The sequence below is a fragment of the Lipophrys pholis genome (genome assembly GCF_963383615.2).
Source record: "Lipophrys pholis genome assembly, chromosome: 12".
NCBI classification, from domain to species: domain Eukaryota; kingdom Metazoa; phylum Chordata; class Actinopteri; order Blenniiformes; family Blenniidae; genus Lipophrys; species Lipophrys pholis.
Window position 1 is genome coordinate 15843091 of NC_137641.1, and position 15231 is coordinate 15858321.

Consider the following 15231-nt stretch of genomic DNA (forward strand, 5'->3'; position numbering starts at 1 on the left):
CAAAGCTCACAACGCTTTTCTGTGTTCATGGTTATGGATTGTAGTTGTTAGTTGGCATCAGTGCCTTTGTGGGACTGACTGTATGTGTTTAATGCCTGGCTGCAAGCCCAATTAACTCAGCTCCGTGCCAATATTGTTGTATTCAGCTATATTTATGGTGGATTTAATGGCCTCCCCACCCTTTACCATGTTTATTAATGTCATTTGTTTCAGTTGCTCTATTGAAGGTTTCGGGGCTTGTCTTGAATTCAGCTTTTTCACTCCTTTCTTTTTTCTTTTTTTTTTTTATTATTATTAACTCGTTTACACAAAGCAGCAGTGCAACAAAGCTGAAAATAAAAACAAAAAAGCACAAATAACGGAAACGGGGATTTAACTAATTGTATTTAACATTTTATCAGTCTGAGTATAGTTTAGTTCATGTTCCTAAATGTTCATAGTTGAGAAACATAAAATGAACTCATATTGACGTTGAGCATATGACACTTACTTCACATACTACTATACATATACATAATAAAAACCTGAATAGACGTGGCTTATGTGTCAGAATATTTTTCTGTTCCTGTGTTGAAGGAGCTCTTGTAGATTTCGATATTCATCAATATGTAAAGTACAAAGGGTTAATTGGTCAATTAAAGCTTATGCAAACGTTCATGCGGTTATTTCTGTAAATCTGTAATGTAATCCATGTGAGGCATTCATGGGCCTTAAGTAAACCTTTTTTATTGGGTGCAATATGTTTAAAAAACATGGTTACATTAAACATGGATACATTTCAGGCGTTTGGGGAACATGACTTAATTGATGCATAGTCTACAGAAAACTGCAGTGTGTATAGTGATTAGAAATAAATTGCAATTTGTTAAAATTTTGGAGCAAAAGAATGCATTCAATGTATTTAGGAGACGTAGGTTAATTAAAGCACAATCTACATTTGCATGCTTGGTATAAAGGGAACATGTGTTTATTGTATAATCTACCAAGGCATGTTAAGTGTTTAGACAACATTGTTTAATCGATATTTAGTCTAGAAAGACAAAATGTTAAAGGCTTAACAGCAAATTGCACCTGGTACATTTTCAGCATAATCTACCCAATGCATGTAGGCTCGTCAGGATTGTAAATTAGTGAAGAGTTGTCTGTCAAGGTATGTGAAGTGTTGAGGGAACGTGGCTAAGGCCCAGCTTGCACAGCAGCTTTTCAAGTGAAAATGTATAATTTCTACGTTTTTCGTGACAAAAACGTTTCAAATAGGTTTTGAAAGCGACGTCCATTTGCGCGGCAATGGCAGAAATGCTGTTGCGTATACGGACACCAAAAACACAATGAGAGTTGTCCATTTTGACTGGAAAACGTTGCGTTAAAAGGGCCTAAGACACTGTATAGTCTTATACTTTATGCATGGTGTTATAGAAACATGGGTAATACACAGCATTGGTGTTCATGTGACAGTGGCGATTTGCGGTGTAGCAACGTATTCAACTTGCTTGGAGATCAAAAGGGTTTAGAACACATGGGTGAAGATCCTATTTATCATAATTTAACATTGTTGTTTTCATTGCCAATGGGACTCTTATGTGGCTGATCGAATTTGAAGTGTAGCGGCTCAAGTGACAAATGAACCAAAAAGTGGAATCACAAATAAAAAAAGGAAAAAAAACAAAAAACAAGCTGAGCCAAAGAAAAGGGACAGAGAATAAGAGGTTTGTAAAAAGGCAGAAAGTCCCGGCGGCAGTGGGACAGTGCAACACACACACACACACACACACACACACACACACACACACACACACACACACACACACACACACACACACACACACACACACACACACACACACACACACACACACACACACACACACACACACACACGCACGCAGCCGGCCCTCCTCTGTCGGTCTATTATTGATGGGCATGCAGGGTTCCCACACAGCCATCTGTTCTCAGCTCTCCCACTCGGTGCCCCTTTTTTGCTTCATGCCTACCACTTTGGCAGGGTGGCATAAGCTGAGCGACGCGTCCCCATCAGTGTGAATGCTTCATAATATATCACACCATCACGAAGGTAGCCGTTAGAGCCCATAAAAGGGAAACAAGGGGGAATAAAAGTAATGTGATGAATCTCTCATTAATTCCACCTCTTTCTTGGATCACTTCCAGCTCTTGCATTGATTTGCAGCGTGAGACGTAATCGCGTCATCGCTGCGTCGGGACATAAACAGAATGGACAGTGTGGTGGGTGTTTGGTGACGGCCTGTCAATGGTGCCCTTGCGCCTGCATGCAGATCTTAATCAGATCACATCGCCTTCCCACTGTTGATGGCATATGACTGCAGGTTTTGATTGGATCTGCACTGTAACCGATGACCGTGCATGCTCAGAATCCTGCAGGTCTTCGGATTGGCTCGGGGTGGGAGCGTGGGCGGGGGCTGGTCACATGTGGCGTTGCCTTGGCACCCATATGGGACGGAGGCCTCATGCGGCGAGACGTGTAAGGTTGGCGTGTGTTTGCAAACACTTGGCTTTGAATTCCCCGTTAATCCATAGATGCAATCCTTATCCGAGCTCCCTTCTTTCCTGCCTAGACACACACACACACACGGTAAATGGAGTGTAAGTCTTTCAAGTCGGTCTCGTGCAGAAACCGAGAGCATCAGTACGGATGTCTCACTTTAACACGCATCCTCAATTACATCCTCCTGACTGGCTGACAAAAAGGGTCATGGGCGGTTAAAAGGATGCTGAGTGGGTTGACGTTTGGAGGTAACATATTGGGGCTTTGGAAACCCAAGGCTATCTCTCTATCATGCGACTTGACTCCTCCATATTCCTAGATGGGGTGAAAGAGGCTTTATTTTGTGGCCTGCCGGAGAGTTCAGACCCCCCGGGGAGCACGAGATGAGAGGGAAATTAATAATATGTAGACTCAGAAGCTCTGAGTGAAGCAGAGGATCAGGAGAGGGTGAGGAGAGTGTATCAGAGCCAGAGAGGGAAACAGAAACACACACAGGTCGCCTTCAAGCAAAGCCTGGGGAGCAAGAGGAGGAACAGAATAAAGGCAGATGAAAGACGTCCGCCTCTTTAAACTGAAAAGACATGTTTGTATATCTCGCGAGATTACAAAGATGCCTTTTTGAAGTTTTGGGCCTGCTCAAAGGCAAGATTCAAAACTTTTAACATGTGAAAATACAAATGTAAACAAAGACATATATTTTTACTGTTCAAAAGATCTTAATCCTTCATGAAGATTTAGAGTTTATTGCTCTGCTAAAAAAAAAAAAAAAAGATGCCTCACAGCAGAAAATTAACGAGGATTAAGGATGTAGAAAATATTTTCTTTTAGTAGAATGAGGTTGGCAATCAATTTATGTGACACTCGGGCAGCTCTGCAATAAAAACAAACGGGTTAAAATCTCTTCTCAAATCTGTTCTCAATGAACACAGCTCCAAAGCTAAATGTTAACCAATGCTGCAAATGAATCCGCCAAATATCAAGAAAAAGCGGAAATGCTGCCTCACGATGAATTGAGGCAAGACAGAAAAATGTCCTGTGGTCTCCAGTGTTAGAAATGCTGAATAAAAAGAGAGGAAACCCATCCAGTGTCTCATCAGTGCACAGTTCAAACATCAACATCTGTGACGGTTCACCAGTGCACACGGTGGGAGTGACTCGCACATCTGTTAAAGCTCCATTAATGCTCAACAATATTTACATGTTTTAGAGCGGGATACTTCATTATTATTATAATTATAAGTGTCTTTTTCAGATAAGCCGGCACACATTAGAACATTATGGCTCTGGAGTAAAGTGTCCAGGGCTTGTCAGTTCTTAAACATATTTGACATATTATAAACCAAAAATGCGACCACCGGCATGTCGGCGTGTAATTCGATTCTGAGTTTCTCTTTTATTTGTCCAATTGGCATTGAGCTGAGATACTTTGTAGATTATTGCATTTTCTTTAACAAAATGTTTCAATATGAGTCATATTTTCAAAACAATTACACTGTAACCCATTAGCCAAATATAAAAAAAAAAAAAAAAAAAAAGGTGGTTGTCGGCACCTTTTTCCAGCTGCCCTCAATATGAGGTTCCTAATCTAAGCCAGAGGGAGTCACGAATCCCCCGCGATCCCTCTGAACAGAGACACATTTTTCACATTAGGTTGTTGAGGTTAACATGAATGGGAAAAGAAACTCCTTAAGGTTGAGGAAAGGAGAGATTTAATATTAAATGACTTTACCCCGCGATGTGTGAAAGTCACGTTAGCCTGCTTGGTGCTGGCACACACATGTCATGTGTCGTCGTCCCCCCCCCCCCCCCTTTCCAGAGCAGGGTGGGCTTCTGGCCCCACTGTGACCTGCTTGGCTGGATGCCAGCGGCTCCCGCTCTCCTTTGAACCTGGACGAACCTGGCTGGAGCGCAGCTGCGTTCAGCCGGATCCCACCGCAGCTGATCGCACCCGGCCGCCATCAAATATTAATTCCAATTAAATACCAAACTTTGCCTTCATCTAAGTGTTTCTTTTCCCGGTTCAAGGTTTGCTGTGTCTTTAAAACGATGTCTCTTGTCAGGCTATCACAATGACAATGACGGCTAATAAGACTTGGGAAAGATGGGAGTTAATAACTGAGCTGAGGCCGGGTGCCATATGTGGTTCCTCCCTGCAGCGTGGGGCAGGTGGGCAGGGTGCCACCGGGCTGCACAGTGGCTTTGTCCACAGTGGTTCCTTAAACAGCCCAACCACCGGCCAAAGAGAGACATCGAGCGAAATTAGCAATCTATTGTTCTCCTTTTCGCCCCCCCCATGCCTCTTTATCCATCTCTGTCTGACCCTGGCTGCTTTTCAGTCTCTATCTGCACAAAGCAGTGAGAGTGGATGTTAAGGAGGTGTGTAATGGGAGACTGACCCCATATTGGAACCATTAGGCGTGAACACGACTGCCTATTACACGGGTCTTTAGCGGCACAGAGAAACAACCCCTTATCGTCTCGTCGAGGTTTCCCCTCGACATGAGTGAAAGTGATGTATACGTACGCCACGCCGGCGCTCTGTGTAATCTCTCTGCTCTCGAATATGGTAAACATTACTTGAATAGAGACAGTGGAGGGTTTTCGGTCAACAGCACTCCACAGAGGTGGTTGACTCTTCACGCGACCCTCCACTTGCATTTAAAAAAACGAGGCGCTCGCATTCTGTGTGTGTGTGTGTGCGTGTGTGTTTTTCGGTGAGGAGGGAGTTGGATGAGAGCCCGAGGACGTCGCACCTGCCGGGGAAGAGGGGTTGAGATAACAATTTTCTCCTCCCTGTCAAGGCGACATCTGGCACCGCTACAGTGCTGCAACCCGGAATACGCCCAGGAGTGGGTAATGAGGCGTAGGAGACCGGGTTTCTGTTCTGTGGCGTGTGTGTTTGTATGTGTGTGTGTGTGTGAGTGGCTTTCCCCTCATCACCCTGATCCAGCCTCTGTTGAGACGGCAAGCGCGCCATCTGTAGTCCTCAGCCATAAGCCCACATGCGTGTGACTCGGAAGCAGCATTAAATCTGCTTAAATACACACATTTAACCTTTTGCTACAAGGATGCAACAAAAAAACAGAAAGCAATAGAAGGGTGTAGGTGATGCACTGTCCCTGCGTTTGTGCGAGTTCACACGCACCTCACCGTGTGTGACTGTGAACTGCATGTCGTCTAATGCCTCTAATAACACGTTGTTGCGTGTCCTGTGCGGGGTTGCTAAGAAACATACAAGAAATGGTCAATTATCGTCCTCTGAAAACAGCCCATGTAGAATGAAATGAGTCTGTTTCTCTTGCAGCACACATGGTGTAGTTTTAAGATGGTTAAATGGTCACAGTGTTGTTGTTTGTTACTTTGAGTAAAAGAACGGATCAGTTTTATCCTATAATTATATATTTTTCCCTTCAAAAGTTATAAGAAGAATTTTAATTCCAGTGCTGAGAAAACAAAGACACACGGGATCCGAAGCCCAACCAATGACAGGTGTCCAACCAGGTCACTAAACCACTGAGACCCCCCGTGGAGATGCGAGGACCGATCTTATTTTCTGCACAACACAGTCAATGCGCAATAAAAACATTGATCCTTCAGCCTAATAAAGAAGATCAAAACTAGGCTTATTATTTCCTTTGACGGCTTGCTCTTGCTTCCACGTGTCTCCTGTAATTGTTGTGATGAAACGGTTTCAATACTGAACCAATATAAAAAAAAAAAAAAAAAACACATTTCTGATGAGAACTTGGCCACCATTCCCTTCAAAGCAGTCGCCTTGCACACTGTTACATCAGTCGCAGGGCGCTCGCGTTGCCTTGAACAACCTTTTCTTACATGTCGAGCGCCATCTGTAACTTGTCCTGGATGTCCTCCCCTGCAGGAAATCTTATTGCATCGATTGTGTTCGTTTGTCTGTAAAACATGTGGAGAACCAGCTCATAGTCGCTTGTGCCAAGTTGTGAAGGATCTATTTGCTGTTGTGCCACAGAATCGTCTGACTCCCGGGAATTGCATGTTGAGTCCCTGCGTACCGATCATCTTCCTCAGGTGATGGCCCTTGACTTTAGGATTACTGTCAGTTCGTTAAGAGGCTTGGCGAGTTTGACTCCAGCTGTGCAAAAGGTTGTTTTTGCTCATGCCGTGGTGATATTTTCTATCAGAATCCATGTGTGAAACTGTTGAATCCTTGTTGCAACAATCATGAATGGTCTTGGAACAATTTGCAGAGTTTTGGAAGAAACTCTGAGGTTCCTTCTTACGCAAGCGGGATTTCTCTAATTCAATGGTAACTAGGGGTGTTCTGTTGATTAAAGGAACATTTCCATGAATATAAACTGACTCCAATTGTGTTTTTTAAAAAAGAAAAAACTTTTCAAGTATAATTACATCCAAAGGTTTCATGGACTGGGAGTCATGAGACTCCAGAAGCCGCCATTGTTGTTATTCTCCATCTATTTACTATGGCTATGGCGCGTACGTACATGTTTTTCAAAAGACTTTAGTTTTTCCCCCGTCTACGCTAACTTAGAGTGTTTTCCAAAAGGAGCGCTTTCAGTGGCTCCGAGCACTGATGTTGTGTAGACGGACGCCCAAATCTCAACAAAATTGTCACATTGTCGTGTAAACAGGGCCTTAGGCTCAAGCTTTTAAAACACCGACCCCGAAAATCGATTCCGTCTGTTAAGAGACGAATACGAATTTAAGAATTATCTCTGATTTAAATTCGCTGCCGACATGCGAGACACTCTGCGTTATGCAGTGCAATCTAAGTTAGCATTTGACATCACGGTGTCTTCAGACTCAACTTATTCCATTGACTTCCGTGAACCTTTTACTTTTAAATAATGTAAAGTTATGTGGCACCATGCCTAGCGGAGTCATTGTTGTGATGGGCTGCGTTATCTTTTCAGACCAGGCAGGATAAGACCTTAACAGAGAGCTAGTTGTCCCTGCTCGCAGCAGCCGGGGGGTCGGCGCAGGTCAATGTACACATGATTGGGTGGATGGTTGTGCATTGCTCCAGTGAAGTGATCATATCAGTTTGTTTTTTTGGGTTGGTTTTTTTTCTGACACAGCCTCCACCCTACCTTGCTCTGACTTTCTCGATTAACATTCTGATGAACTGTGCTGGTTTCTAGTGAAGCGATACCTTTTGTTTCCTACATCACTTTGTTTTTAGAATATCCCACTTCAGCGCCGCCACCAGGAAGCAGCCTGTCAGTTGACGATGCAGTGTCATACGTGGATAAAACACGAGCCGATTAAAATTGACTTTGTTCCTTAAACGTCTCTCTCTCTCTCTCTCTCTCTCTGTTTGTTTCAGGTAATCTCAGCTCTGTCGAGGATCTCCCACCACAGCATTGCACAAATCAAAGGCATCAGGTACGTGTCTAATTTGTACCTTTTTTCATTCAGCATTTGTACAACAGAATCCCTCCGTGTCAAAGGGAACCATCTGGATGGACATATCCCAGGTTTTCTTAGTGGCCCCTATTAAAATGGATGTGGCCATTAACATCTGCTGCTCATTTAAAAGCCAATTTACATTTTAGGCAATTAGCTGCAGCTTTTAGTCACCATTATCTTCCGAGGCAAAGTAATCCTGCACACATTTCCATCTGTCACTCAAACGGCGCCGATATTGTATGCATGTGAAGTCGTTCTGTAAATCGGCAGTAATAGTGAGTATGGGGGGAAATCCTTCGCACTTCTTTATCGGTGCTCTGGATGAGCTTCTGATTTCTCTTCGTTTGCTCGCCGTGTTCGGAGCTCGGTGGCTCACCGGCGCCACATGGAAAGCCACTTTTTTATCTGTCTGAGTAATGAGTTGATGGAGAGGACCCATTAGGAGTCCTGCCAGGGAAAGAAAGGAGGGAGAGAAACAGAGAGAAAGGCCCGAGTCGTTAATAAAGACAACTTCTGGTCCATTCACAGCCGGATCACACTGACCATTTTGGTCGTGATTTTTGTGAAACAAGGTTTATTTTTCCCCGCTGTGTGAATCACTGGATGCATCTCTAAACTCAGGTTACTTAGAAAAACTGTAGTAAATAGTTCCTCTGCACATGCACGTCCAAGGGTGTCCTCCAGAGTGTCATGACTCCCAAATTCTCCTGGGACTTGGTCGTTTTATAGTTGAGCGTCACCCGGAATAGCGATCCATCTTCTTCCTCTGTCCATACAAATGTCTGTGTACTCACCATTGTTCCTTTTTATAGCTTTTTTTTGTTGTCTGCACGCGTGCTTGTTTCTTGGTTTACTCTGCCATATCGCGGGGACCTGCTTGGGGTGTGTGGAGCCTATCACACATGATAGGCTCTGGTTTGCACACGCCTCTCTGGATAAATTGGGTATTGGAGATGGATGCAGGGCTTCCACATTTTGTTTCCGTCCGTTTAAATATCCTTGAGCAACCCACCCCAAATAATATATATAAAATATATAAAATAATGTCAAAATATTCGTACCGTACACATCCTATACTGCTGGATGACACGTCTCCTCTCCCCACATGGTGCCTATGAACAGTCTCCTTTCCAACTAATTGATAACTCTGTTTGAGACAAGGTCAGCTACACACAAGGGTCCAAGGACTTGTCAGACCTTTTCTATCTCGCTTCGAAGCCCCTGTCATCTGTGCGCAGGCTTGACAAAAGCTATAACTCATTCAACACATTCCGTGTGCGTAGGTCGGGCACCATATAGGTGCTGTGCTCGTGCCCTCCAGGTCTGCATACACACTTTTTCGGTCACATATCGCACCTTTTAGAATAAGGTTGCAAAGTGGTTTTCAGGGCATATCGTTTGAAGTTCACACCCGAGCTTAACATAGGTGTTTTGGCGTTGAACAGCAACAGATTTAACTTCAGCTGTGAATGTATGCAAGGGTTACTGAGACATAGATCAGATACTGTACCGAACTCCACATTTAGACGTCATCCTTGATTTGTTACACCATGTTGTTTTAGCACCGCTATTCAGATGTCTTCTGGAAAACCTGATAGAAAAAGGAAACGTATAATGGCTTCCATATGAGGCATGTGTTTATTTGGATACTGAGCGTGAAGAGAGCGTTCGAAAACCAGAAGTGAGCTGAACTAGTCAGAGCCGTCCGCAAAACGCCTGTTAATGGTAGCTTGAGGGGTACTGAAATGAAGCTAAAGTGGCATTTCTAAGTTTAAGCTGAATTAATAAGTTGCTCTTCGCATGCAATATCCCCTGTTACTGATACCGGTATCTTGAGAAAAGTAGATTTATTTTTCACAACAAAGGCACGGGAGACAAATGTGGTTCAAAAGTCAGCATTTATATTTAAACTGAAAAAAAAAAATCTGACAATTCATTCTGTTTTTTATTTCTCGTGGGCACCTCTGCAACACATCTCTCAAGTGTTTTATTTCTATTTAGCAAATGGGCAACTATTTGCGAAAAAGGACAGAAGCCAATACATTCAGTGGTGCATGGAGAATACAGGAGATGACAAAACACAACCAAAGACTTCCCGAGTGTGGGTGGAGACCTTCAAAACTTGTAGAAATGACTTTAAGCATCCATCAGAAAGTAGCTGCCGCAGTAGTTCTCTCAGTAGACTCCCCCACAGTGCAAACACAACTGAAAGGTGTGCATGTCTCGATGCATACTGCTGTCATGAGGAGTCAGAAGATTTGGTGTAAGAAACTGGTACTGAGATTATTAAACAAACACAAACAGAGCAGTAAACCCTTAAGGGGAAGGCTCCTCCATAATCCCAAAGACTTTTTCACACCTGAATGTACTTTTGTAAAAACAAAACAAAAAAATGCTGCACAGATTTGTCAGTCTATGAGGGCCAGACTTCTGATTCTTCCTGGATTTACTTTAAAATCTCCCAGATGTGTGGAAAGCACAACTTTTTCAAAAAGGCTTTCGGAGTGAAACTTTTTGAAAATGGTGTTTTCCACTGTTTCCACAGAGCCCAACTCTGTGGAAACAGTGGAATAACAATCCGACTTGTCCGTACAAATGTCCGCTCACTCGCCATTTTTAATGTTTATAGTGTATTTTTCTCTTTGCGCAGGTTTGTGTAATTTAATTACAAAAATAACCAACAGCACTAACTCGTGGTCCTGCATGCTATCTACGTTGTTTTCTGTGTTTCTACTGTTTCTGTGTAAAGGAATATCGTTTTCAAAACATTGTCATGTAAACATAAAACTTTTCTGAAACAAAAAATGCAGGAATGAGGCATTTTACACAATGGCGTGTAAACAGATGCAGCAAATATAACACTAATTGCTTGATATAATACAGTAGTGTGTTCTTATTGGATTATAGAAGTCAAACTGACCCATAGGTGTGAATGTGAGAGTTTATGCGATCGTCTCGCTCTCTCTGCTCACCATGTGATGGACTTGACCTCTTCTGGATGGATGACATTTTTGTTACGTTGAATAAAAGAGTATAAGAGATTGGTGGGACGAGTTATAACTAAGTTCTCTTAACACTCGATGAAACAGTTTTTTCTTGCGTAAACCAAAGCTCTACATCATGTTATCCTCTTCAAAACCACTACTGAATAACAGGACGATCAGACGTGTCAATAGTTTTTTCTTCCACTTCAAACAAACAGGTTTCCAAAGACAGGAAGTAGAGGGCGCTTCAACGATCTAATTGACAAGCACTTGGATAATGGATTTTTAAAAGATCGTGAATTAAAAGCTCTTGTCCGGCTTCAGCTCCTTAAAGTGGTTGGCCTTGATGCTCACACAATAACCCAGTGATCCCAAATCGTTTAAACACAGATACGACGCGTCCATCCGTCGAGGTTTTCAAACGGCCGGAAAGTTCCTCACCGTATCGAGTCTCTGAGTAACATTGCTTCGGGCGTGACCATTGATGTTCTGGTGAAGCTCATTAATCGTGTCTGTTCACTGTAATCAGGCCACAATAGTTCAGCTCTGTCACTGTGTCAGCAATCCAGCGTTACAACAGAAGTGTGGGCTTTAAATTGGTCCCTTATAGTTTGTATACATAGAGAGGCCAAAAAGGTTAAACAATGGCTTTAAACCTTTTTTGCACTTCATATGGATCTTTTGAACTCTTCACCTCTCACACTATTTTGAATATTTGCATAGACAGTAAACACACTTAGATGCTAGAATACAATATCAAAGGTATCAGCAGAATTATTTGACTCACAGCTGGTAGAATGTGTCGTTCAGTCACAAGTGTACCACAAACTCTTAATCCTCCTCTTTTTAGAGACCTCGTGTTCTCATCTCTTTGTGCGTCCTGTCCTCACAGCTTATCTGCAGCATAAGCCCGAGTCACCCTCTGCCCTGTTATTCTTACTGCTTATCTTTTGCGTCCCCGGCCAACCCCATCATAACCTTCAAGTCAACTGTGCTCGCGTCCCGGTTCATCACTGATCCCTGCTGTTTCAGTGTGTGTCATGTGCTCTCGGGGGGGGGACAGGGTCGAAGAGTGCAAGAAGCAACAGTTCACCATCAAGAGAGGACAGGGACTGCCTACGAGGCTGTGCTCACTGTGAGAGGGACTTCATTTTTATGTAGTCATGTCTGGTGTATGAGGCCCTATGATGATTCAGATATCGATATTTTACATGAGCCATTATCAAAGAATAATCACACAAAATTATAGGGATGTCATTTTCACATCGTGAGATTAGCACACGCTCAACTACACAAAACAAATTTGCTTCTCGAAGATATCTGTAATTACAACATCTCCGGCCCTGTTTACGCGGCAATGTTTCAAGAGACAATGCATGGTTTTCGCCTTTTTGTTTCAGAAAAGTGAAGTGTTTACACTGCAACATTTTGACGCTAAAAACCATGTAGTTTTCATGTAGGGCCACTAGTGGGTGCTGTGTGTTTTTGTAATGAAGTCACGCACATGTGCGCAGAGAACAATATGGCATAAACATCAACAATGGTGAGTAAACGGACATTCATATGGACAGGTGACCAAGTTGGATTATTTTTCAAGGTGACTCAACTATAAAACTACCAAGTCCAAGGAGAATATGGACGGGGAGTCATGTCACTCTGAAGGCCGCCATTGCTGTTGTGCGTCTACTCGTGCAAGTGCAGGAGAACTATTTACGGTGACCTTGGTGCGTATGCGCATTAGCAATGTTTTCGAAAAGCCAAACATCCAAAACGCAATTTTTTTTTTACATTTTCACATGAACGCATGTCCTAAGGGATCGCTGCCACTCCTCAAGTTCCCCACTAAGATGCTGACCAGCTTCTTCGTGGGTTAACTACTGATCACTGCTGCTCTGTTAGTGACCAAGAGGGACGACGTTACCCTCTTTCCCTTCTCATCAGCCTTTATTCCATTGTGGGCTGATATCCATCTAGTTTCTGAGGCCCCATAGACACGACAATGAAGTTTTCAAGTGAAAACGCTAAACTTTCATCGTGCTTTTGGGTGTCGGTTTAAACGCCAGCGGTGCTCGGAGCCACTGAAAACACAACTTTTTCAGTCCGAGTAGACAGCGGAAACGCTGCTAAAACATACTCGCGCCACAGCCGCTGCGAAGAAAAAAAATGCACATTTACAAAACAAATAATCATTGCCAACTTGTGTCCTGGAATAAAAAAAACAAACAACATCAGTTTCAGTGTTTCTGTCATTGAGGTGTAAATGTGAAACAAATGTTGTCGTGTAAACATGGTCGAGAATAACACGAAACCCTTAATTGCTATAATGGAGGTATAGCAGTCTTCATCATTGGTGTATTATTGTATGTGAATGTGGTTAACAATCATTTGTGACTGAAGCAGAGAAATAAATGGTCTTGATAAGTGAAACCTCTTCAAACCTTGCTCCCTATATCTTTTTTTTTCCACATGTCTGTATATGTTATGTATGTTAATTTCCTCTCTCTCATTATTTTGCTTAGGCTCTCTGAGTGTAGAGGACGATAATCAGAGCATCTGAGCAGACATGCAAGAGATCAGTGTATTTAGTTCTTTTACTTCGGGATAAATATATATTTCCAAGAATCATTTACTCAGTCTTCTATTTTCTCATCATGTAGACTCAGCTCTGCGCCCATCACACATATTAGTATGCAGTTATCACATTGCACATCCGCTTCTCATTTTTCACACATGGCATTTGAATGCATCCCGTGTGCTAATTTCACACGTGAACACTGTTAGAATGACTCGCACGTGCCAAGAAATAACCGCCTTGCTTGTATGTTATCTGTGCACATTTACCCTCTCTCTCCACGAGCAAGAGTGGCTTGATGGGGGGAAAAGAAAAAAGAGAAAAAAAAAGATCACAGTGGTGCCTTTTAAAAGGGGGGGTAAAGGAGGGTTTTATAGACAGGCATCGCGCAATAAGTGACAAAGTGCACTTGCTGGCTGGAGCTCCAGAAACATATCGACCCCTGTAGATAAGAATCCGCATCCTGGGACATGAAACTGCTTCCACTGCCGACCGTTCACACATAACAGCCTCACTGTTGTTCTGCTGCTTGACAAAGAGTTGATCAATGGGAGCGACTCACCGCGGCATTGTGCGGCGCACGTGTGCCAACAATTCCCCCGGACAGTGCAGAGGACGTCGACATGATCACCAGCGGATTGGAGTTGATTACAGTGAAGCCGTCGGAGGGGGGGGGGGGGGTGGCCGAGGCGCAATGTGAAAAACCCAAGAAAAATGTTAGTACTGACAGAGAAATGAAATAGTTTGACCCCTCTGGCCTCAAGAGTTTTTCTGATAAAGTTCAGTGTATATATCACTGCGTGAATTAAAGCCTTTTTAGAGCCGCACACATTTTAGTTCCCTCGTTATTAATCGCCGAATATCTTTCACAAGCTAATGCTTCTACAAATGTTGGAAGCCTGAAATCAACCGCTATCAACTCGCAGCTTGTAAGCTTATATAGTCTCTTACGTCCTCCGTAAAGATATTATTACCTTTAGTAATTAAGTGCTTGAAAATACTTTCAACCAGGGGTGTCAAACATAAGGCCCGTGAGTCGAAACAGGGACTCAAGAAGCGCCAATCCAGCCCATCAAATCACCAAGCAAACTGTAAAAATGTCAAAGAAACCTGCTAATTTAACAATTAGCATCTTTGTATAAACGTGCATAAAGCCGCAGCTATAGAAGAAGGTCTTTGGACATTTCATTGTATTTTGCACCAGAATTATTCATTGAAATTGGCTTTATGTTGAGGTTGGAGGAATTTTTTAGTAGTAATTGTTTTTTCTAAAATATAAACATTTTCATCTGCACTACATCAAAGAAAAACTTTTTTTTACTATTTTACCAGTCCAGCCCACTCAAGATGAAGTTGAGCTGTATGTGGCCCCTGAACTAAAAATGCTTTTAACTGACATATCAACAACTTTAAAGAACGGTAGTTTAAAGTGGGCACAAACGTCATTCATCCAAATCAAATGGAGGCAGCTTTCTGAGAGGAAATCCTTCCAGATTTCCTTTTAAGAATAAAACCAAAAAAAACTCCTACATTTTGGAATGAAGGAACTGTAAGTGCTGAAATAGCCGATTTTTCATTTTTACAGCCTTGAATTTGGTGGGAACTGTGGGAACAATATTAGTTCATTTAATAAGCAAAATATGTTTCAATTTTTTTTTTTTTAACTTAAGTAAAGTGTTTCCTGTGTGAAAATCTTTTTTTCTCTATTATAGAATCACATGTAAAATATTAATCAGCAACTGTAAGGC

The 15231-nt window shown here is 42.6% G+C and overlaps 1 protein-coding gene across 3 annotated transcripts in view; it reads left to right on the plus strand.

The window, feature by feature from the left end:
• The window catches only part of vav2 (vav 2 guanine nucleotide exchange factor), a 247970-nt gene that overhangs the window by 162349 nt on the left and 70390 nt on the right, over positions 1-15231 (plus strand). For all 3 annotated transcript variants that reach the window (XM_080476261.1, XM_080476262.1, XM_080476260.1), the window contains exon 3: positions 7845-7903. In XM_080476261.1, coding sequence (XP_080332387.1) covers positions 7845-7903 — 59 coding nt within the window. The remainder of the gene's footprint in view (positions 1-7844; positions 7904-15231) is intronic.